The sequence below is a fragment of the Girardinichthys multiradiatus genome, chromosome 2 (assembly GCF_021462225.1).
Source record: "Girardinichthys multiradiatus isolate DD_20200921_A chromosome 2, DD_fGirMul_XY1, whole genome shotgun sequence".
Classification (NCBI taxonomy): domain Eukaryota; kingdom Metazoa; phylum Chordata; class Actinopteri; order Cyprinodontiformes; family Goodeidae; genus Girardinichthys; species Girardinichthys multiradiatus.
Genome location: NC_061795.1, coordinates 10,269,211 through 10,292,327, shown reverse-complemented (window position 1 = coordinate 10,292,327; position 23,117 = coordinate 10,269,211). Strand labels below are relative to the sequence as shown.

The window sequence follows — 23,117 nt, the reverse complement described above, 5'->3', positions numbered from 1 at the left end:
TATGATTTATTTTAATCTCTGAAAGTGGCTACCTCCTTTGTTGATTGGATGACAGGCTGTAGCAGCTGATCTGCACCTTATTAATGGTGTTACAGAGAGACTGAAGCAATGTAATCATACCACCTGGAACCATGAGGTAAGACAAATAATTAACACGGGTTTTACTTTTAGGGTTAAATGTTTAGAATTTTCTTTATTGCTTTGATCATGTTGAAGGTATAAAATGCTGACCCTGCAGTACATGTGTTTCTGATGTTACAACCACATACATGTACATTCGTTTTCATAACTGCACAAAATATCTTGTCACTTTTCGCTCCTGCTCTCTCCTCAAATATGTGACATTTACCTTAAAGTTAATACCACATTATTACACTATATTCTAAATATGTTTTTCATTTTCACCTCCAGCTCTATTCTATGAAGAAAAAGGGTTGAGTGAGTTGTCTTTGTCTATCTAGGTCTGTTTCTTTGATCTGCGACTTACCTTCCTGCTCACTGCCCTGAGGGTGGATGTAAGGGCACAGCTGGCCCAGGAGCTTCATGGAATCAAACTCCTAGGTAACTTTCCTGTTGTCCAAGGTAGCTTTTGCAAGAAGGTCTATCTATTGTTCTTGAATTCAGATCCTTTCATCCAAACACCTAATTTTTTCTACTGTTACCTGTAGGGATGGGTACTTTTCACATTTGTACCGATATGGTACCGATACCCGGTACCTGGAAATCGATACCGGTACTCAACGGTAACAGTTTTAGGTACTTTTGTGTCTGTTTATGTGGTAATAAAGGATCATTTGTTTAATAATAAAATCTCAAAAATTTTCAATTTAATGTATTTATTTCTCAATATATAAACTTTAATGAATATAACAAAACTATTGTATTGTAACATCTTAGTAGTTTCAAACATTTCTTCAACAGAAAAACCCGTAATTGACTACGCAGTGTTTTTTCTTAATAATGTACAAATTAAAACCCAGTCATGTTGCTGGCTGCAGACGACGAGTCGCTAACAGATGCAGGCGGGCTAACGGTGCCGAATGCAGGAGTTGTAGTGGTAGATCTGAGGCTGATGAAAACTGTGCACTCTTTAGTCTTGAGAAAAATCTTGTGCTTAGCCAGGTGTTTCCTCATATTAGGAGTATTTCCGCCGCTGGCCTTGTACTTCACGTCACAAATATTGCAGCGAGCGTAATCTGCATCCCACTTTCAAAAGTGGAGCCATACTTTGTTGATGGTACCAGTGGCCACTGACGTCATTACGCGCTTGCAATGCTATGTTCATGGAAAATTGCCCACTCTTCCACTCTCTCAGTGTCACAATGATGCGTTTAGGTACTGAAACATGGTACCATTTGAGTTTACATGAACAGGTACTCGGTAGTACCAAAGGAGTTCAGTCGGTACCTATAAAAGTACCGAATTTGGTACCCATCCCTAATTACCTACACCAATTTAAGTGACTCCAGGAGTTAAGTTACTGTTTCAGTATAATTATGGAAATTGTATCTGAACAAATTCCAGGTACACTTAAAAGTATGAGATGCCTCTCCTGTGTTTGGTCAAATGGCTATAAATGGCCATAATTGTTTATGAGAAGCTCCTGGGTACAGTTGAGGCGAAAGATGAAGCAATGTGATCTGATCTTTAACAAAAACGTTCTGTTGTGCACACTTTGTGGCTTTGGGTTTTGTGCTAATGTTGTTAGATTATTGTGGAGATTCATATTAACTCACTGCAAGTTTTACTAGCTTAAAAAGCTTACTAGTAACAAAACAAATTTACACTAATCTTCCCTGACAAAAGATTATCAGCTGACTTTATTACAATAAAGTCATATTGAGAGCATAGGTGGAACCCAATCTATTATGCACTTAAAAAGCATTAGATTTTCTTCTTGGGTTAGCAATGGTTACCTCAATGGAAACGTTTGCAGCCATCATCAATTTACATCAAAACTCACATGTGGGAAATTGCTGCTGAGAATAGCTAAAAATACCAGTTTTTAAATTCTCAAGAACTTCAAAATGAGAGGTTCGGCTGCAGGGAGGTCACTTCTGGATATCCCAAATGTCCAGCGTGCTCCACGAAGTAACATAGCTTCAGCAAATGAATCCCTTCTATCCAAGAAAAACATCAATAACTGAAAAAAATTATCGCAAGTACAAGAATGGACGGCAGAAGATTGGTGTTCATCCTACGTTAATTTTACAGATGAATTATGTTTCTCATTGTTTGGAACATCTAAAACATCACTGGTCTTGAGAAGAAAACGTGAACACTACCATAAATCCTAGGCTACTTGTATAAATACAGTCCATATTTGGGGTGACAGAAGCTTTCGCTTTGCACAAACATTGTTAAGAATTCAGTACAATTTACAAGAATCTATTAAGAATACTGCACGTTGAACATTAGGAATCAGTTAATAATGGGCTCAACACATCTAAGAACCCGATACAATTAAATTTGAAATTGTTACTATTGATAATTTGTGACATTTTCCATCAAGCTATAATAAAAAGGCCCCCACCGCTACTTGGGCATCAATTCCTAAATGAGCTCTGAACAGCAATGAAATGAATTCACGGAATTTCTTAAAATACAAGAATTTATTAGTAAAAATAAGTCAACTCAAAGGCAAGGCAATTTTATTTATATAGCACATTTCAGTAGCAAGACAATTAATGAAAAAGTTAAAAAGAGACGTTATAGGAATATGTTGGAGAACTAAGTATTATCTTGAAGAATTTGGAAATGTGGTTAAGTTAGTCTTGGAACTACCTTAGACAATAATTGTTATACCTTCAAACAAGATAAAACATTTTAATAAAATATTTCAAAGAATGATTTACTGAGTAAAGCCAACCTTCTGGATAATTAATTCTCATTGGTGTTTAGTTAGCTGCCTTTACTTAGTAAAAATAAATTGTGCAAATATTATTAAGGAAATATTTCAATAATATTTAAGGAAATATTAATTTTAATAAGAACCAACAACCTCTATGCATGAATAATTCTTAATGATCGTTAATTTGCTGTCTTTATTTATTTAGTACAATAATAATTAAGGAAATATTATTAAGGAAATATTAAAATTATATTTATGGAAATATTTTGAATAAGAATAAGAGTTTTAATGGTGTTTAATTAGCTATCACCTTTAGTAAAAAATATTTTGGGAAATATTATTTCCTAGATTGAAAACAAACAACCTTTCTGGTTAAATGATCTTTAACTGGCCCTCACCTGGTGATGACAAACCCTATGCATAAGATGGCGGCGAGTCACGTGCTTAGCCTTACAAAGGAAACTTATAGCTTGTTATCACTCCTTTAAAGGCAAGCATATACTTTAAAATACCATTGATTAAAGGATAAAAATGCATAAGCATTGACGGCGCGTTATGGTCGAACTGTATTTAAAAACCACCCTTTAAATAAAGTTTGTCCTAACTTTAAAACACTACACATAGCACATAATTAGCTGAGCAGCTGGTCTGCTAGCACTTAGATAGCTGAGTTTCTCAACACAAACAAAAGCAAACGTCATGAAAGAAACATTATTCCGATTATTTTATCCTACACTAATTGTCTCTGCCCAAACACTACCTCTTACGTGAACCTTGCGGAAGAAAAGTTGTCCTGTTTGACGGGTTGAAGGAAGGGAAACTGTTGCAGTAATCCACGTGTGGGCATTAGGAAAGGGGCTAACATTGCAGCTATTCTCCGTAGCTGCCGTGTGGTGGGACAATTAGCAACTTCGTCCCTTGGGTGCTTTTGTAGCTTCTGCAGGCCTCAAAAAAATGTCGAGCCATGCTTGTCTTATTACTTCACCTTTATGAATGAATACCGGATACTCTTTAACAGCAAAATCATTACTTAACACTGTTGCACACGATCGGCGTGATTGTAGTCACTGTTGGAATTAAGAATTCTTAGAAGCCTTACTTGCCCCTGAGTTTCTAGGCCTTGAGCTGACACGTGGTCTGGCCTCTCCATTACCTGCAGTGTACGCACACAAATTGAGGGCAAGCAGAGGGGGTAAGGTGTCTTTGGGTCAACGATTCCAGCTCTGACAGGAAGCAGGTTAATGTGATTTATTTTGAAAGTTCCAGAAAAGTTTATACTGGCCTTTAATGTTGTAACCCATGGCAGGGGTCCGAACAGGAGGTTCGTGAAGCATTGTCTTGACCACTACGAGCCATTGTACTCCCTAAAACTGCCCAAATCTCTCGTCTGACCTTTGAAAACAATGAAAAACAAAGAAACAAAGAAAATAATAAATAGAAAAAGTAAAAAACCTAGACAAAAAACCAAAATAATGAAAAGATTTTAAAATAAATAAGAAATATAAGACAAAGTATAATTTTTGTTTTTGTTTATTACATTTATGTCCAAAAACATTCACTTTAGTTTTTATTGGCATAACCAATCACTTTACAAACATTTTAATTTCTAAATGTCAACAGCCATCACTTAAATAACAATCACTTCTGCTAGTCCCTCATCACTTTTTATTATATCTTGAAGGAATTTAAATTTAATCATATCTGATTCTTAGATGCTTTTGGCATATTGTTTACTGATTCCTAACAGATTACTAATGTTCGTGCAGTATTCCTAATAGATTCTTGTAAATTGTACTGAATTCTTGACAAAATTCTTGCGAATCAAGCGGTATCTCATGGTTTTTCTGTATCTATCATACCTGTGTCGTAACTGTAAGGATTATGATTATTGATTAATTATTATTTATCAAGAATTATAATTTTAAATCATAATTTGAAAAAAAAAAAAAAAAAAAACTCTTTGAACCGCCACCTTAACGTGGTGGAGGGGTTTGAGTGCCCGAATGATCTTAGAGGCTATGTTGTCTGGGGCTTAAATGACCCTGGTAGGGTCTCCCATGGCAAACATGCTCTAGGTGATAGGTCAGACAAAGAGCGGTTCAAGATACCCTCATGAGGACTATATGATCGAGGCACGTGATGTCACCCAGTATGGCGGAGCCGGCGTCCCACCCTGGAGCCAGGCCTGGGGTCGGGACCCGTCAGAGAGCGCCTGGTGGCTGGGTTGCTCCTCGCGGGTCCCGGCCAGGCCCGAAGGAGAGACACGAGGCCATCCCCCAGTGGGCCCACCACCCGCAGGGGAAACCGTGAGGGAGGATTGGGCGGCAGACAAAGGTGGAGACCTCGGCGGCCCGATCCCCGGATGCTTAGGCTGGCTCTAGGGACGTGGAATGTCACCTCACTGGGGGGAAAGGAGCCTGAGCTTGTGCGGGAGGTCGAGAGATATCGACTAGAAATAGTTGGGCTCACCTCCACGCACACCGTGGGCTCTGGAATCCATCTCTCAGGGGCTGGACTCACTTCTACTTTAGAGTGGTCCACGGGAAGAGACGGCAGGCTGGGGTGGGTTTGCTTGTTGCCCCCCAGCTCAGCCGTCTCATGTCGGGGTTTACCCCAGTGGATGAGAGGGTCGCATCCCTGCGCCTTCGGGTTGGGGACAGGTCTCTGACTGTCGTTTTGGCCTACGGGCCGGGTGGAAGTGCGGAGTACCCGGCATTCTTGGCATCCCTGTCAGGGGATTAATCTGCTGGGGGACTTCAATGCCCACATGGGAAGCAACAGTGACACCTGGAGAGGCGTGATCGGGAGGAATGGCCTCCCCGATCTGAATCCGAGTGGTGTTTCATTATTGGACTTTTGTGCTGGTCACGGATTGTCCATATTGAACACCATGTTCAAGCATAAGGGTGTCCATCAGTGCACTTGGCACCAGGACACCCTAGGCAGGAGGTCGATGATCAACTTTCTTGTCGTATCGTCAGACCTTCGGCTGCATGTTTTGGACACTCAGGTGAAGAGAGGGGCTGAGCTGTCCACTGATCAACACCTGGTGGTGAGTTGGATCCGTTGGAAGAGGAGAAAGTCGGAGAGACTTGGCAGGCCCAAGCGCATAGTGAGGGTCTGCTGGGAACGTTTGGCAGAACCCTAAGCCAGGGACTTATTCAACTCCCGCCTCCAGGAGAGCTTTGATCAGATTCCGGGGGATGTTGGAGACGTAGAGTCCAAGTGGACCATGTTCTCTGCATCTATTGTTGATGCTGCTGCCCATAGCTGTGGCCGTAAGGTCAGCGGTGCCTGTCGCGGCGGCAATCCCCAAACTGAAGGAGTACTTCGAGGATCTCCTCAATCCTGCCATCACACAGTGGAAACAGAGGCTGGGGACTCGGGGTTAGACTCTTTCATCACCCAGGCTGAAGTGGTGGTTAAAAAGCTCCGCGGTGGCAGGGCTTCGGGGGTGGATGAGATCCGCCCTGAGTACCTGAAGTCTTTGGATGTTGTGGGGCTGTCATGGTTGACACGCCTCTTCAACGTTGCGTGACGGACGGGGACAGTGCCTCTGGACTGGCAGACTGGGGTGGTGGTCCCCCTTCATTAGAAGGGTGAGCGGAGAGTGTGTTCCAAATACTGGGAGATCACACTCCTCAGCCTCCCTGGTAAGGCCTATGCCAAGGTATTGGAGAGGAGAGTCCGACCAATAGTCGAACCTCGGCTTCAGGAGGAGCAGTATGGGTTTCGTCCCGGCCGTGGAACACTGGACCAGCTCTATAGGGTTCATGGGAGTTTGCCCATCCGGTCCACATGTGTTTTGTGGACCTGGAGAAGGCATTTGACTGTGTCCATCGTGGTGCCCTGTGGGGGTGCTCCAGGAGTATGGAATCGGGGCCCTTTATTAGGGGATTTCGTCTCTTCTTTTTGCCGATGACGTGGTCCTGCTGGCCCCATCTAGCCTAAACCGCTGGGGCGGTTCGCAGCCGAGTGTGAAGCGGCTGGGATGAAGATCAGCTCCTCCAAGTCCGAGGCCATGGTTCTCAATCGGAAAAGGGTGGCTTGTCCTCTTCAGGTTGGAGGGGAGTTCCTGCCTAAAGTGGAGGAGTTCAAGTATCTCGGGGTCTTGTTCATGAGTGAGGGAAGAATGGAGCAGGAGATCCACAGACGGGTTGGTGCAGCTGCCGCAGTAATGGGGGCACTGTGCCGTTCCATTGTGGTGAAGAGAGAGCAGAGTCGAAAAGCAAAGCTCTCGATTTACCGGTCAGTCTACGTTCCTACCCTCACCTATGGCCATGAACTTTGGGTCATGACCGAAAGAAGGAGATCCTGGATACAAGCGGCTGAAATGAGCTTCCTCCGTAGGGTTGCCAGTAGGGCTGGGTATTCTAGACTAATTTTCTAAATTGATTCGATTTTGATTCATAAGGTTCTGAATCGATTATTTGCAATTCGATTCAATTAAATTCATTATCGTCATAAATAATTAAAATGGCTCAACTGAGTTACAAAATACCTGTCCAGGGTGTACCCTGCCTCTCGGCCATAGACTGCTGGAGATAGGCACCAGCTCCCCCACGACCCACTATAGAAGAAGCGGTAGAAAATGACTGACTGACTGAGTTACAAAATACAAATTTACTTTATTTTTTATCTTCACCGTAAACAGAACATGAAACAGAAAGTCCAGACTTGTAAATTGGGCAGCTTAAAATTGAACTGTAAACAAAACTGTCAAGTCTCAAAAGGGCGAACTTGAAATGAGAAAGTAAGTGCAAGTAAATCTGTACTTGGAACTACAAGTTTCCATAACTGCAAACTGCATTAGGGCACTGTTTCTTTAAGTTCAAAATTAAATAATAATGGTAACAAATCTACAAATAAACTTAAACTGTCAAGACCTGTCAATTTGACTTTGTTCTCACTTCTCACTAAATGTGAGATTCTTGTGAAGGAAAAGAAGCTCATTGACATGATCCGGGGTTGGGCAGCTCCTTTTTACAGTGACAATATCACCGCAGTGGAAAACACCCTCTCTAACGAAATACATTTTAGTTGGGATGGCTTGCTGAGCGCAGCCTTACTCACGGTGGCCATTTTGTGAATACACACGCATGTGTTTGAACGTGAACCAGACGAGACTGTTGAAAGATTGATTTCATGCCTTATGAATTGATATTGCTTAATTTAAATGGAATCAATCCGAAATCGATTAAATCGATTTTTGTACGCAGGCCTAGTTGCCAGGCACTCCCTTAGAGATAGGGTGAGGAGCTCGACCATCCGGGAGGGGTTCGGAGTAGAGCTGCTGCTCCTCCACATCGAGAGGAGCCAGTTGAGGTGGCTCGGGCATCTATATCAGATGCCTCCTGGACGCCTTCCTCAGGAGGTCTTCCAGGCACGACCCACCGGGAGGAGGCCCAGGGGACAACCCAGGACACGCTGGAGGGACTATGTCTCTCGGCTGGCCTGGGAACTCCTTGGGCTCCCCACGGAGGAGCTGGAGGAGGTGTCTGGGGAGAGGGACATCTGGGCATCTCTGTTGAGTCCGCTGCCCCTGTGACCCGGTCACGGATAAAGCGGAAGATGACGAGTACGAATTTGAAAAAACTTAATTTCTTAACCAAAAATCATTACTCACGAATCGAAATCAGAGATGCCCTCTGGTGTTGTAATTATGGCTCAAGGCCCTTAATAATTACAATTATTAAATTCTCAGTAATAATTGATAACTATTACTAGATGGACCTTATTTTGACTGACAAATCAGTCTTACTCAAAATAAACACAAACGCTTTCTCTTTATCTACGCAAATATTTATTAAATCAACAGCCCTGATAAACCTTGCTATTTTGATTCAATAATCTTCACCTAATCAAGCATGCAAATGTTCTACACAAAAGGGGTAAAATAACTATCTAAACAAGATAAAACAACATTGAGTGTGTATGAAAGTCAAACCAGCAGTTGTGGCAAAAACAAGAGAAAATATGGTACTGGGCGTAGCTTTGGGAGTGGCCTCCACCAGGCTGCAGTCATAAAAGCCCCAAAGTTGGAGCTCAGTGAAACACAAAGGGTCATAAAACTTTTAGGCGGCAACCAGTGGAAAAACATGAAGAGTGAAGACAAAGGAATAGTGAGTTTTCACCATGAGGTTCTAGCAGTCCAACTTTAAGTTCACCTGAGTCTGCGCTCAGGTGTTCAACACAGTTAGACACAGACAGCTTCAAAGCACAGCAGCTTCAGAGTCCAACAGCAATCAAAGTTTCAATAAGCCATTTCATGCACATACACCTTAGAACACATTGGTCTATAAGTGACGATTCTAAATCGCCCTAAAATCCTACTCTATCCTGCCCAAGCTATAGAAATAAAAACAAAACGGGATTACTTGGTGTCATCTTTTCTGGAGCAGGGTGAGAGGGGGGAGTTTGTTACGCATTCCCAACAAATTCAAAGACTGCCGGCCTTCCTCCTTTGGCAAAAGGGGAAAATATGACAGACCATCAGCAGTCGACTCGAACAAAAACAAAGAGGAAAATTTCGTCTCCTTGGAAAACCTCCATGGGTTTTCTTGGGTTGCGTGTTAAATCCACGCCTTTGATCGGTAAAGTAAACTACTGGTCTTCTTATTCCAGAAAACTCTTCTCATAAGTTTGGCCAGTGAGAAGAATTAATGAAAACCAACGTGTAGTTTCTTCTCCAGAATGATGCGCCTCCGTTGCGTGGTAACCGCGTCTTGGTTTCCAGCGGGAGAAAAAGCAATGGTGGGGCGTCTCCCGTGTCCTTATATAGCCCACTGTGACATCAGAGCTGCGACGCCCTTTCCTATCAGCTGCAATTCCTGCTGGGAGTTGTGGTAGCAGACCATACTGGGGTATATAGTAGCAGATGACACTGGGAGGTATAGTAGCGAACAAATGGTTAAATATAACTGACTCTTAGAGCTTCGCAAATTTGACCAGAAAATTAGCAAAATTCCAAGAATCCTCACAAATTCAAAAAATTCATTTGAATTCTTGGCGATTCATATTATTTGTAGTCTGTATGGAACAGTAGCTTAATAAAAGCCTACTAAAGCCTGTAAAATGTTTTAATTATTTCCAGAAAATTGTAAAAGTTAATATATATCTAATAATCCTGAAGCTGGAAGACACCTGTTGCTAATAATGCTTTCAGTCACGGCTGTATTGCTGAGAATTATTTTCACATACAACTATTTTATTAGGTAAAAGTGAACCGTTTTCTTTCCTTTATGTGTCCTAGGCAACCAATTGGAAGCCACCCTGGATCTGTGTTGGCCATATCCCCTGGTGACAGCGAGAGCGGGGTTAGAAGGTGTTCCACCTCAAGAACTGCCCCCACTGAGCAGGCAGCAGACAGAATGTTCTATGGAAATACTGAAAATACTTTTCAACATCACATTTGACACAAACCGACGCAAGGTTGATGAGGTAAGAAGGAAGTTACACAGTGGAGAGTTTCAGTTTGCTGTTAATTGGATACTAATAACCCCAGAATGAGCACTAGAGAAGAAGTTAGGAAGAGTCTCAGACTTCCTGTTCCTTCTGTTTGTCCTTGCTTCTCTGATCAGTTGCTGGCCAGAAAAGAAAATATTCGCCACAGTTCTTCGTTGTAATGTTGCATTGTGCTAAGCATGGCTACCATAAAGCAGCCTTCTGTTCCTGTAGACACTAAGCTTAAGAAGATGAGTGCACTCTTCAGAACACATTAACAAACTTTGTGCAATGTGTGTGTGTGTGTATCTGTGCGTGCGTGCGTGTGTGTGCATGTAGGAAGAAGCAGCGGAGTACAGACACTTGGGCGCTCTCCTGAGACACTGTATGATGAGCCAAGCAGATGGTGAGGAGAGAACCGATGAATTCCACAGGTTTGATAAACAGTCTTCATTCATACACTAATCGCTTACCTTTGAGGCCTACCTCTTATTGCAGTTCTCCTTGTGTTCTCAGCCATACTGTGAATTTACTGGGGAATCTGCCGCTGCCTTGTTTGGATGCACTGTTGCTGCCCAAGGTGGAACACGGCTCCATCGAGTACATGGGAGTCAACATGGATGCTGTCAACATGCTTCTGGAATTCATGGAGAAAAGACTGGACCGTGTAGGACAACACTGCAGATATAGGATTTATTGCCCTCGGCGCTGTAACCCATCTCCCAGTCCTTAAATGCAACTGTTTCAGAGGGTTGCAGGATACTAAGGCTTATCTCAGTTAACACAAAGCACCATGTACACTAATCCTAATACAAGGACCATTTATATAGTATGTTTTCACAAAGTGAAGATTAGCTGCAGTAACAACAGAAATACACAATTTTTTTGGACTACCTTTCTTCAAGTACAGAAGGATAATTAATCTGTTTACCTTAATATGCTCCAGCATGCTCTAATACTTGTTAAAATGCCTATTTTATTATGATAGTATTAGGCTTTTTCTGAACAGCCATCACACCATCAATGAGTACCTTAATTGCGTTGCTTGGTTGTATATTCCTGGTATGTGTCACATGCTTTAGCACTGTGGATTTTTCCATGTTGCTTGGAAAGCTTATGTAGAAATATGAAGATAATTTGTGTAATGATGGAAAGAGGCCAGCGAAGTTTTTAAATCATGGCATGATCATGACCACACTCCTCACCAGTTCCCATAATGTGAGATGAGAAGCCCCAATCATATTTATTTACCTACCTAGAAGGAATGGTCTGATCTGGGTGTGCATGACGCTGGGTAGTGACATTGTTCAAATGCCCGGCATGTGTGGAATACTTTTTACAACATGGTTAAGGCAGGCACTAAATGTACAGATTTCCTAATATACAACATCTGGCCACTGTGACATCTTTAACCCCCATGTTCAGAACAGAACATGACTACCTTCCCTCAATCATACCTACAGTATAACACAGCTCCCACCAGAAGCTGACAAGAGCTGGTAACTGTCAAATGAGTCCAAAACAATCCTCTGTCCTTGGTGACCTTCCCTGTTGGGGCTGACTGTTGGACGTTCCAGGAACTGCCTGATAACACTATCACTTCATTTACTCACTTCAAGGATTATTACTTTAGTCTTCTGTTGCCTGTAGGCAACAAGGCTCATTGTACATAGAATCATTCACATCCCCATCACTGTTCAGCATGTGTGTAAATATGTTTCAACCCAAACACTTTTCTGGTTACTTAACTCTGTGCTTCTCTGTTTTTGTCTGTGTGTGTACATAGTCACACTGACAAAGCCACATCTAGTCAGAAGAGAAACATCTATGTACTTAAAAAAACTCAATTAGAACAGTTCAAGATGCATTTAACATACAGGGGTTGGATAATGAAACTGAAACACCTGGTTTTAGACCACAATAATTTATTAGTATGGTGTAGGGCCTCCTTTTGCGGCCAATACAGTGCCAGTTCGTCTTGGAAATGACATATACAGGTTTTGCACAGTGGTCAGAGGGATTTTAAGCCATTCTTCTTGCAGGATATTGGCCAGGTCACTACGTGATACTGGTGGAAGAAAACGTTTCCTGACTCGCTCCTCCAAAACACCCCAAAGTGGCTCAATAATATTTAGATCTGGTGACTGTGCAGGCCATGGGAGATGTTCAACTTCACTTTCATGTTCATCAAACCAATCTTTCACCAGTCTTGCTGTGTGTATTGGGGCATTGTCATCCTGATACATGGCACCGCCTTCAGGATACAATGTTTGAACCATTGGATGCACATGGTCCTCAAGAATGGTTCAGTAGTCCTTGGCAGTGACGCGCCCATCTAACACAAGTATTGGGCCAAGGGAATGCCATAATATGGCAGCCCAAACCATCACTGATCCACCCCCATGCTTCACTCTGGGCATGCAACAGTCTGGGTGATACGCTTCTTTGGGGCTTCTCCACACCGTAACTCTCCCGGATGTGGGGAAAACAGTAAAGGTGGACTCATCAGAGAACAATACATGTTTCACATTGTCCACAGCCCAAGATGTGCGCTCTTTGCACCATTGAAACCGACATTTGGCATTGGCATGAGTGACCAAAGGTTTGGCTATAGCAGCCTGGCCGTGTATATTGACCCTGTGGAGCTCCCGACAGACAGTTCTGGTGGAAACAGGAGAGTTGAGGTGCACATTTAATTCTGCCGTGATTTGGGCAGCCGTGGTTTTATGTTTTTTGGATACAATCCGGGTTAGCACCCGAACATCCCTTTCAGACAGCTTCCTCTTGCGTCCACAGTTAATCATGTTGGATGTGGTTCGTCCTTCTTGGTGGCATGCTGACATTACCCTGGATACCGTGGCTCTTGATACATCACAAAGACTTGCTGTCTTGGTCACAGATGCGCCAGCAAGACGTGCACCAACAATTTGTCCTCTTTTGAACTCTGGTATGTCACCCATAATGTTGTGTGCATTTCAATATTTTCAGCAAAACTGTGCTCTTACCCTGCTAATTGAACCTTCACACTCTGCTCTTACTGGTGCAATGTGCAATCAGTGAAGACTGGCTACCAGGCTGGTCCAATTTAGCCATGAAACCTCCTACACTAAAATGACAGGTGTTTCAGTTTCATTGTCCAACCCCTGTATGACAAAGAGAAAAATGTCTTGTCTTTCATTAAAGGTTTCAGGTTTACTGCATGCTTCATGTAGGACAATTGTTGTTTGGTTAACTGTATGATTGTTAAGGACTGCCATGCTTACAGAGCAATAACCATATTCTTTATGTGATTAAGCCTTAAAAGTCTTAAGAGGGATTCATGGACTTACTTGCACACACTCACTTGCACACACACACATGCTCAAGATAAACATATGCACCCCCTCACACCACCTTCACCGTTCCCGGCATGATGTTGTTTTGTAAACTTGTTGCTTCTTTTGTGCTGAGGTTTTTTGCAATCTCAAACTGTATCCTGCTAAGGATAAAGTGTGAAATATGTTTTTTTTCCCTCTTCTTACCTAATGTTGCCTCTTTTCTCAACTAGCAAGGGCAGCGCCTGTGAGTGGGCAGCAAAGCCTCGGTGACCTGTCCCCCCTTGTCTTGTGTCATGATGTATGTTTGGATGGGTTGTACTGGAATTCTAATTTCCCCTCGGGGATCAATAAAGTATCTTTGAATTGAATTTGAATTTAAATAAAAAATAAGTAATGCATTTGTTTCACAGTAACAGGTAAATAGGCTGTAGATAATTTCTGTTACATGTACTTTTGTTACACATCAGATTGACTGCTGATTAAAAGTTAATTGTTTGTCTTTTTGCCAGGGCCATAAGCTGAAAGAGACTCTTCTCCCAGCTCTAAACTTACTGACAGAGAGTTCCCGCATCCATCGCGAGACCAGAAAATTCCTCAGGTCAAAAGTCCGTATGGGGCTGAGCCAAAAAGCTGATTGATGAACATGTTTCCTGTTGATGGCTTGGAAATTGTTTTCTGCTTTTGCTTTCTTAAGGTGCTGCCCCCTCTTCGCGATGTGAAAAACAGGCCAGAAGTGGGCAATGCTCTGAGGAATAAATTAGTTCGTCTCATGACACACATTGACACCGATGTCAAGGACTGTGCTGCTGAATTCCTCTTTGTGCTTTGCAAAGAAAGTGGTGAGAGAAATATCTATTGGCTGCAATGATTCATAGCTATCTGTCTGATGGCTTAACAAATCAAATTCTGCACAATGTTAAAAACTACAACATTACAACTATAACATTACGCAGAGCAGGTAATCCTCAGCAACTAAGGCTACATGCACACTGCAGGTCTAAATGCTCAATTCCGTTTTTTTGCTGAAATCAAATTTTCTTTGCATGGTCTTTCAAACTACTAATTAAATGCGACTGCCATCAAACTTCAGCCTGAATGGTTCATGACCCCAAAACAACCTGCATGCGCAGAAGAAGAATATTGAAATTGCACAGCAGCCCACTGTTTATGGACGTAATAATGGATGTGGTCATCTCTGTGTTAGTATTCAGTTGTTGAGCAATAGGGGCCGACAATATTATGACCACATCATAACAAGACGAAGAAATGTAAAAAAGAGAGCGCAACTCTTAACAATGACCTTTAATGGAGCAGTGACTCCTACTGCTGTAGAGAGGTCTGTGTGGATGTCTTGTTGGTGCCAGAACAATAACGTAAAAGTCGGATTAAATGCAACATGACCATTCTGACTGCGGACACTTTAAAAACTATTGGATATGTATACTGTACAATTTAGCGCCACACATAAAAGTGGCACAATTTAGATTATTTTGAGATGAAAAAATCATATTTGGGCCATTCTGACTGCTGTAAAAAAGTCAGATATAGGTCACCTATGGGCAATAAAGTTGGATTTGGCCGCATTTGCTTGCTGTGTGAACATAGCCTAAGAATGGGTGTGCAGAAAGCAAAACTGACTGAAATGAAGTAACAGGTTTTACAGAATAACCCAAAAAGGTTGATCTGATAAACCAAGACAACAACAGAAAAGTTAGAACCTAAACAAAAAACCCACCAATAACACTAAAATATGGACGCAGCTATAGGCTAAAGCTGGTGACAAACTACACTATGTTCTGAGTCTTGACAGATTTGAGGACTAGTTGTTCACACTAACACACTGGTTTTTGTTTCTTGACTAACAGACTGTGGATCACACTCTTAACAACACCTAACTTGATCTGCTGAACTATAGGAATTTTTAGACCAACGAAAGACAACTGTGCACATTAAGCTCTCGTGGAAAATCTCTAGAGGGTGACAGTTTGAAGGAACAAACATACTACTAGGCGGTAGTAATAGAAGATATCTTCAAAATTTGTATGGGTTATTAACAGACAATAATTTCATGTTTGGGCTGGATTGTCAAAATAAACATTAAGGATTTATGGTAATTATTTTTTTGTGGAAAGTATTTTATTCAGAAAGGTAAATTCGTAAAATGAAGCTACTTTTCCTTTATCTGCAATATGTGAATTTTTTGGTTTATTTCAATAAGGCGCTTCATTATTTACTGTGTTTTATTCCTTGAATTTTGAGTACATCTGTTGTTTTTTTGGGTTACCAAGCCGACGCAGACTCAAGGGTATGCTCCCAGTGGAGCAGAGAACGCTGTTGTTTTTTTACTGTTTTTTATTCTTCTTCCTTTTCTCTGCTACAAGTTGTTGGGCAGGAAAACTGCAAATACTGGAATGAGTTAAATATGCTAACGTCATAGAAAAACCACCCAACTGCTAACCAGATACAAAAATTCAGGGCAGTTCATCTATAGGGGGACACTGGTTAAAAAAATAGCGTTTTAGCTTCTCGCTCCTAGAATCACATTGGCAAAAGTGTTATGGGCAAACATTTCTTAAAAGATTCTGCAAGAGATCAGCTACCCCACGCCATCTTCTGCCTAGAATTTGTTCTTGCTACAGCGCGCTAAAACAAGTTCAAACCGAAACCAACCTCAGGTTCAGGCCCAACCGGCCTAGAAATGTGCACACATTTTTTTAGAGAGGAACATTTTAAAATTTTTTTGCATTGGAAAGTTACGCGTAAAGAAAGATTGTTAGGGAGATAGCCACAAATTTGTTAACTCTGAAATCTTATAAAATTTCTAAATGACCTTCAGACTACTAACTAGATTGTCAGAATTGTTACCAGCTTTGGCCAACATCCACCTCTATGGGCTGCTAAGATTTTTAAAAGTTTACTACGCATAAACGGCTGATTGGATTTTCACAAAACTTTGCAGATACCTTTAAGGGGATGCCCAGAGAATTTATCTCGAAAATAGTTATGATACATGGAAATGGGCAAGGCTTATTAAAAAAAAAAAAAAAAAAAGACCCAAATTTTGAAAACAAATCACCTAAAATCACCTTATTGTCTTAATGTGCTCAGAGTTTCAAGATATATTCCTTGGACTATTCTAATGGGGATTAACATTTTCCTTTTCAAAAATTCATCAGTCTAAGGACATGGCTTTGATATACTACTTCTGTCATAAAATACTTCTAGCAATAGTTTGAGAATTTAAGGACAAACTTTAGATTTTTCCCTGTTTTTTTATTTTATTTTCTTACAATGTGGTCAAGTAGCCATAATGCATTTTAAGGGCATTTTAAGGGCAGAGTGCTTCTGCAAGCATGGTTTAATCTCACCCTAAGATAAATGGGGTAATACTGAAGGTTGTTTTCAGTTATATTGGGTACAAGTTCACACTACTCAAAGCTTCCAGATCTGCCTTAGACAATTCAACACGTTTGTTTGTTTGACTGCAACTGAGGTTGAACTGGATCGGTTCCCTTGACACACTTGCAGACTCCAGTCTTCACCCCATCTCACCCTCATAAATTTTTGTGCCGACTCGTTCTGCCAACTGACCCCAGCTAGAGCAGACTGAGGCAGACTTTCCCTGACTATTAATTAGAGGTATAATCAGGATAAGCATTGTGTAGTGGCCCCACCTTAAGTCAGTTCTGATATCTTCTCTTTCATCAGGGTGAAATGCAACCATTTAATCCTAATATTTCTCTGTCCAGTTTCAAGGTTCATCAAGTATACAGGCTATGGTAACGCTGCAGGTCTGCTGGCTGCCAGAGGACTGCTCAGGGGGGGCAGAGACTCTGGGATCTACTCTGAAGATGAAGACTCTGAGACTGAAGAATACAGAGAGGCAAAGCCCCAGTCAGTACAATTCATACACTGTCAGTGTAGCTGTGATTCAGAAGAGGTGCTTATTACACCAGCAGCAAACACCTTAGATACATTAAGAATTAGACATGAACCACTGCAGAACTGCAACCCATCAGATAGTATCTGACTGTAAAAGTAAAAGAGTGCTTCGTGTTTAAGGTGTGAAGGTCTTCTTCACTGCCGAGCTGCTCCAGGTCCTATCAACCTTGGATACTTATTGGCTCAAACAAGAGTCAAAAACCCTGATCCTTTAGACTAGTATTCACCGACAGAAACATGGTCACTGTTGATGATGCTTTTTCAAAAAGAATACAGCACTTTATAGGATTTCCAAATGTCAATAAGAAAACTTTATTTTTGCAAACATTTTTTTCAAGATACACAACAAAAACTATGTGAAATTCCCCACTCGAAGGTTTTCACATTATATGAGTTTTAACTTAAACCCAGTTTTATTTCTCAGAGTAAGTGGATGGTGACACATTAATGTTCAATCAGCCGGCATAAAGATTATTTTCTTTCTAACTAAGGTAGCTTACAGTGAAAATATAAAATCCTGTTCTAAAATCAAATGTATGTTCTTGAATAGACTGATATGTCCCTCAATAAATCACTGTTGGAGATGGGCACCAGCCCTTCCATAACCCTAAATAGGATTGAGTAAATGCAGAAAATACTTGGATGGATTAATTTTTATATTCATTAGGTGCTCTATTTTTAAATGATACTTGCAAATATTTTTCCTTCAATACCTCTTATTTTGTGTTGTTTCCAGTATAAACCTGATCACAGGTGTTGTAGAAGATGAGCAGCCCAACCCCATGGAGGGAATGACCGAGGAGCAGAAGGAGTACGAGGCCATGAAGCTGGTCAACATGTTTGACAGACTGTCAAGGTCTCACACTGCTACTCTTTGGCAGATTTTAAGTTACCACATACAGTTACTGTTCACTTTATTAAGTACACCTTGCTAGTTCCTGCTTGGACCCCCTTTGCCTTCAAAACTGCCTTCATTTGTTTGTGGCATTAGTTCATTCATAGATTTGTCAGCTGTATATTCATAATGTGAATCTCCACTTCTACCTCATTTTAAAGGTGCTCGGTTGGATTGGGATCAGTTTGCGGTGAAGGCCGTTGGAGCACAGTGAACTCATTGTCATGTTCAAGAAACCAGTTTGAGACGAGTTGAACTTTGTGACATGGTTTATTATCCTGCTGGAAGTAGCCATCATAAGCTGGGTATACAGTGGTCATACAGGGATGGACATAGTCGGCAACAATACACAAGTATTCTGTGATATTTAAACAACGCTCTTTGGTACTAAGGGACCCAAGGCTTGCCAAGAATATATCCGCCACACCATTATATCACCACTACACTGATACTGGATACTGGATAGAATGGATCCATGTTTTAAATTGTTTACACCAAATTCTGACCTCAACATCTGCTGTTGTCCGGTTTTTGGAAGTGTGTGTAAATCGCAGCCTCAGTTTCCGGTTCTTGGGTGACAGCAGGGATGGCGACTTAAGTTTGAGACTGTATGGAACCGCAACTTTGTATGGAAGAAGCGGGTTTAGAAAACGGATGGATAGTGTTGAAGTATCCCTTTAACGGGGTCTTCTGCGCGTTCGTTTTATTCACCGTAACCTAGAAGAATTCACAACACATTAGAATAAATCACATTCAGACACCGTTGTATTCAATTTAAATACCTGGGCCCAGGGGAAGAGAGCTCATCTGGGCAGGACACACCGAGACTTCTTCTAGCTCTCTCTCACTGGGCTCATTTCTTTTATTAAAACACACACGAAAATGGGCAACGCCCTTGTTTAAAATATTTTCTACACATAGTCACGTACACACTTTTCCAGCTTACCATATTTAGACAGGTATTGTCCCACAGCTGCATCCCGTATCTACTGATATAAGCTGGGAGTAACTCAGTCAGTTGTACTATCTCTAATTTTCACACACATGCAGTTCTCAGTAATTTTCCACTTCACCATACCCCTGTGAGAAATACTTCTGCAGGCCACACAATGTCTTATACTAACACATGTTACACATTATATTTCCCACACTGTTTTGAACATAGTAATAATGCACACACATAATATATCTCCACAATAGGTATTGGATGGATGGATAAATGGATATTTTTCCAATATTATTAAAAATTCTCCAGCTCAGAATGGGAAGAAACCCCAAACCCTGTTCAGTGCAATATAAAATGGTGGATAATATGAATGCAGGGATAAACCGGTGTTAACTTAGTCATTACAAAAAGCATTTTGTTTGATTCATTCACAAATTCAGTATTAACAGGCTTAATCCCTTTCTATAATTTTTCGTACTGCTTAAATGCCTATGAATATTTCTAAATGGGTAAATATTGTATTTATATAAAAATTATATTAATCCACCAATTTTTGGATGATAAATTAAATGTTAAATGATTAAAAGTTAGCTGTTAAAAGATTGAAAGATAAGACAAGTACAGGGTTAGAGGTGACCTAGATGTCATCGATTTGATTAGAAATTGTTTTTTTTCAGTCATTAGAGACTAGACGCTTGACTCTGAATTTAGGCGAAAGACTTTAGGCTTGACTTGGAAAAATGACTTGTGAACATTTTTGGGTGACAGGGGTTGCAGTCTGAGGTCTTCTGCTGCTGTAGCCCATCTGCTTGAAATTGTATTCTGAATACCCTGGTTGTAGCAAGCTGTTATTTGAGCGGCTGTTGCCTTTCTATCATCTCAAGCAGTCTGGCCATTATCCTATGTCCCGCACATCAACTAAATGCTATTTTCCACTCAGGTACTGCTCATTGCATATTTTCTCTTCTTCAGATCATTCTCTGCAAACCTCAGAGATGGTTGTGTGTAAGAATCCTAGGAGATCAACAGTTTTTGAAATCCTCAGACCAGCCTGTTAGGCACCAACAACCATGCCATGTTCAAAGTCACTTAAATCATTTACTTTTCCATTCTGAAAATTGCTTGAACTTCAGAAAGTTGTCTTCACCTTCCCTAGATGCCTAAATGCATTGAGCCACTGTTATGTAATTGGCCGAAACACCAGTTGTGTCAACAAACAATTATTCAGGTGTGCCTAATAAAGTGAAGGGTGAGTTTATAGGGAGCGTTATCCTATTTATAGCTATCAAGCATTTACATTAGAAAGGATAAGTAAAAAAGATCATGGAGAAACGTCCTTCAACATCTGCCATTTTTTAATGATTACAGTATTTAACGTGCAGTCTATGCTAACACACTGTTCCTGCTTCGTGTAGGACCAATTTGATCCAGCCCATGCAACTTGATTCGGATGGGAAAATGAGAGAGATGACCACCGACGATCTGAATAAAATGGTTACCAATCCGTTGTTTCAATCAGAAGAGCCTGCTGATCCAAACAGTGAGGACGAAACCTAATTAACCCCCAAGCATGACAGCAGAAGCTGATTCAACTTTTGTGACAACACTGCATAGTATAATGATATCATGTAAGTTGTACCATTCTGGCCCACTGTGTTTCTTCTGATTGGACGAGAGGTAAAAACATTTTGGGATTAGTTTAGCAAATGTGAGAATGCAGCATTGAAGGCATAGGAGGAGACTGAAAGAAGCATTTATTCAGTTTCACATCACCTTAACCAATGATAACTGATCAATTTACCCAAAGCAGTGGTGTTCTGAAGGTACTTTTACTGTCTTACAAATTTGACGTAGTTTCATCATCAGTTGAGTTCAAGCTTAAAACCTTTACTGACTGTTTTTTGCAGAATAAGCATGACTGTAAATCAGAAGAATCCACAGACCTGGATTGATCTGATTTGAGAATCAACTTTTATTTTTGAAATGGAATTTAATAAAAATGGATATTATTTTTCATTACACCCCACAAATGTTTTATTTTAGCAAGTGAAAGACACTTTACTGATGGATCTGTTTCAGTGTTAGATGTAACATGACATAAAATACTATAAGAAAAAAAAAAAGAAATTCCTTGTTTGCACCTTTGTATTGTAACTGAATGGCTGTTTCAAACAGTAAAGTACACTTGCATCTAAATAAATTCACTATTTGTGGTCTCTGTTTATTTGAAGATTGAGGGTCCTGCAGAATATAGGAGATGATGCTGATAAGGAAGAAACTGTTTTTCCTTGAGACACTCATTAGTTGTCTGAGAGAGAAGAAGTTATACAAAGAGGACATGTTGATGGATGTGTGAAGGATCCTCTAGCCTCAGCGTGGCAGAAAGGTTATGGATGGAAATGTATAAATAAAATTAGCACAAAACGTAAGGAGTTCGTGTTTGGTTGATTTTTTTTCTTTCTTTTTTCTCACATGTCCTTTTGTGGTATTTCAAGGACCATATAGAGAAGCTTGTTGCCTACATGTGCCAGGGCAGATTTACTCTACAAAAAGTATATCTTAATTTGGAATCCTAATTGCGTGATTGACTTTATTAAATCAAAGCTGGATTCAGCATCAAAGTAGGTCTGATGTAATAGTAACCTGTGGTAACGTGTGACCTTCAACCATTTGGATTATTTGTGAGTCATGTGGGAGTGTGTGTTTGGCTGTATGAACATATATGTAGAAATAGGTGTGTTTGCAATGAGTGGGTGTGCATGAGCAATGTTGTCATCTGCAGGTGTACAGTTGTTAGAGTGGCGAGAGCAGTTGGAGACCTGCAACACACAGGACCCAAGAGCAGCAAAGGACAGTTGGACTCGGCCCTAGAAGACTACCGCAGCCCCAAGCAGGGGTGGTGGTAGCCATTTGGGTGCCCTAAGCACAAATATTTATTCACAGCAAAAGCTTAGTCTGTAGCTATGTCTAGGAGAAAAATAGGGTTTAACATTGAAAGACAGTGCCAAGTGTATAATCAGGAGAAGATGAGCATTAAGTTGTTGGCAGCAGAAGCTTGGACGATGCTCCCATCCAGAAAAGTGTCACAGGTAGACACAGTCAGGCCAGGTGTAGCTTCTAGGAAGAGAAAAGAAAGAGAACAAAGTTAAAAGCTGAAAATAACAGCAAATAGTGCAAAATTGGAGGGTAGTGTGAAAATGTAGCGAAGAGGGTGAAAGTGGTCATTATGTCCTCCAGCAGCCTAAGCCTATAGCAGCATGACAAAGAGCTCAGGAAAACCTAAACCACTCTAACTATAAGCTTTATCAGAGGAAAGTTTTGAGCCTAGCCTTGAGCTTACCTTCTCAGACAAGAAGAGAGATACGTTTGATATGGTCAATCTTGAAAGAGTGAGGATTTGTTCCTAAGAACACAAAACGAGCACCATTCGCATCGATTTTAAAAAACTATATCACAAGACTACAAGAGTGAGGTTTTGCTCCCGCGAACACAAAACAAGCACTGTTCGCGTCGATATTGAAAAAGCTGTATCGCAAGACTGAAAGAGTGAGGATTTGTTCCTAAGAACACAAAACGAGCACCATTCGCGTCGATATTGAAAAAGCTGTATCGCAAAACTGAAAGAGGGACGATTTGATCCTTAGAACAGAGAACGAGCACCATTCGCATCGATTTTAAAAAACTATATCACAAGACTAAAACAGTGAGGATTTGCTTCCGCGA

At 41.0% G+C, this 23,117-nt stretch overlaps 1 protein-coding gene across 7 annotated transcripts in view; it reads left to right on the top strand.

The window, feature by feature from the left end:
• The window catches only part of ric8a (RIC8 guanine nucleotide exchange factor A), a 40,771-nt gene extending 18,948 nt beyond the window's left edge, over positions 1–21,823 (top strand). For 6 of the 7 annotated variants that reach the window (XM_047390799.1, XM_047390818.1, XM_047390828.1 and 3 more), the window contains 10 exons: positions 56–136; positions 462–561; positions 10,104–10,291; positions 10,634–10,728; positions 10,811–10,961; positions 14,121–14,216; positions 14,306–14,450; positions 17,361–17,505; positions 18,290–18,409; positions 20,810–21,823. In XM_047390799.1, the coding sequence (XP_047246755.1) occupies positions 56–136; positions 462–561; positions 10,104–10,291; positions 10,634–10,728; positions 10,811–10,961; positions 14,121–14,216; positions 14,306–14,450; positions 17,361–17,505; positions 18,290–18,409; positions 20,810–20,951 (1,263 nt within the window). In that variant the 3' untranslated portion in view covers positions 20,952–21,823. Of the gene's footprint in view, positions 1–55; positions 137–461; positions 562–10,103; positions 10,292–10,633; positions 10,729–10,810; positions 10,962–14,120; positions 14,217–14,305; positions 14,451–17,360; positions 17,552–18,289; positions 18,410–20,809 lie in introns of all 7 variants that reach the window. The other variant, XR_007042263.1, reaches the window with a different exon arrangement.
• Positions 21,824–23,117: the final 1,294 nt, after the last annotated feature.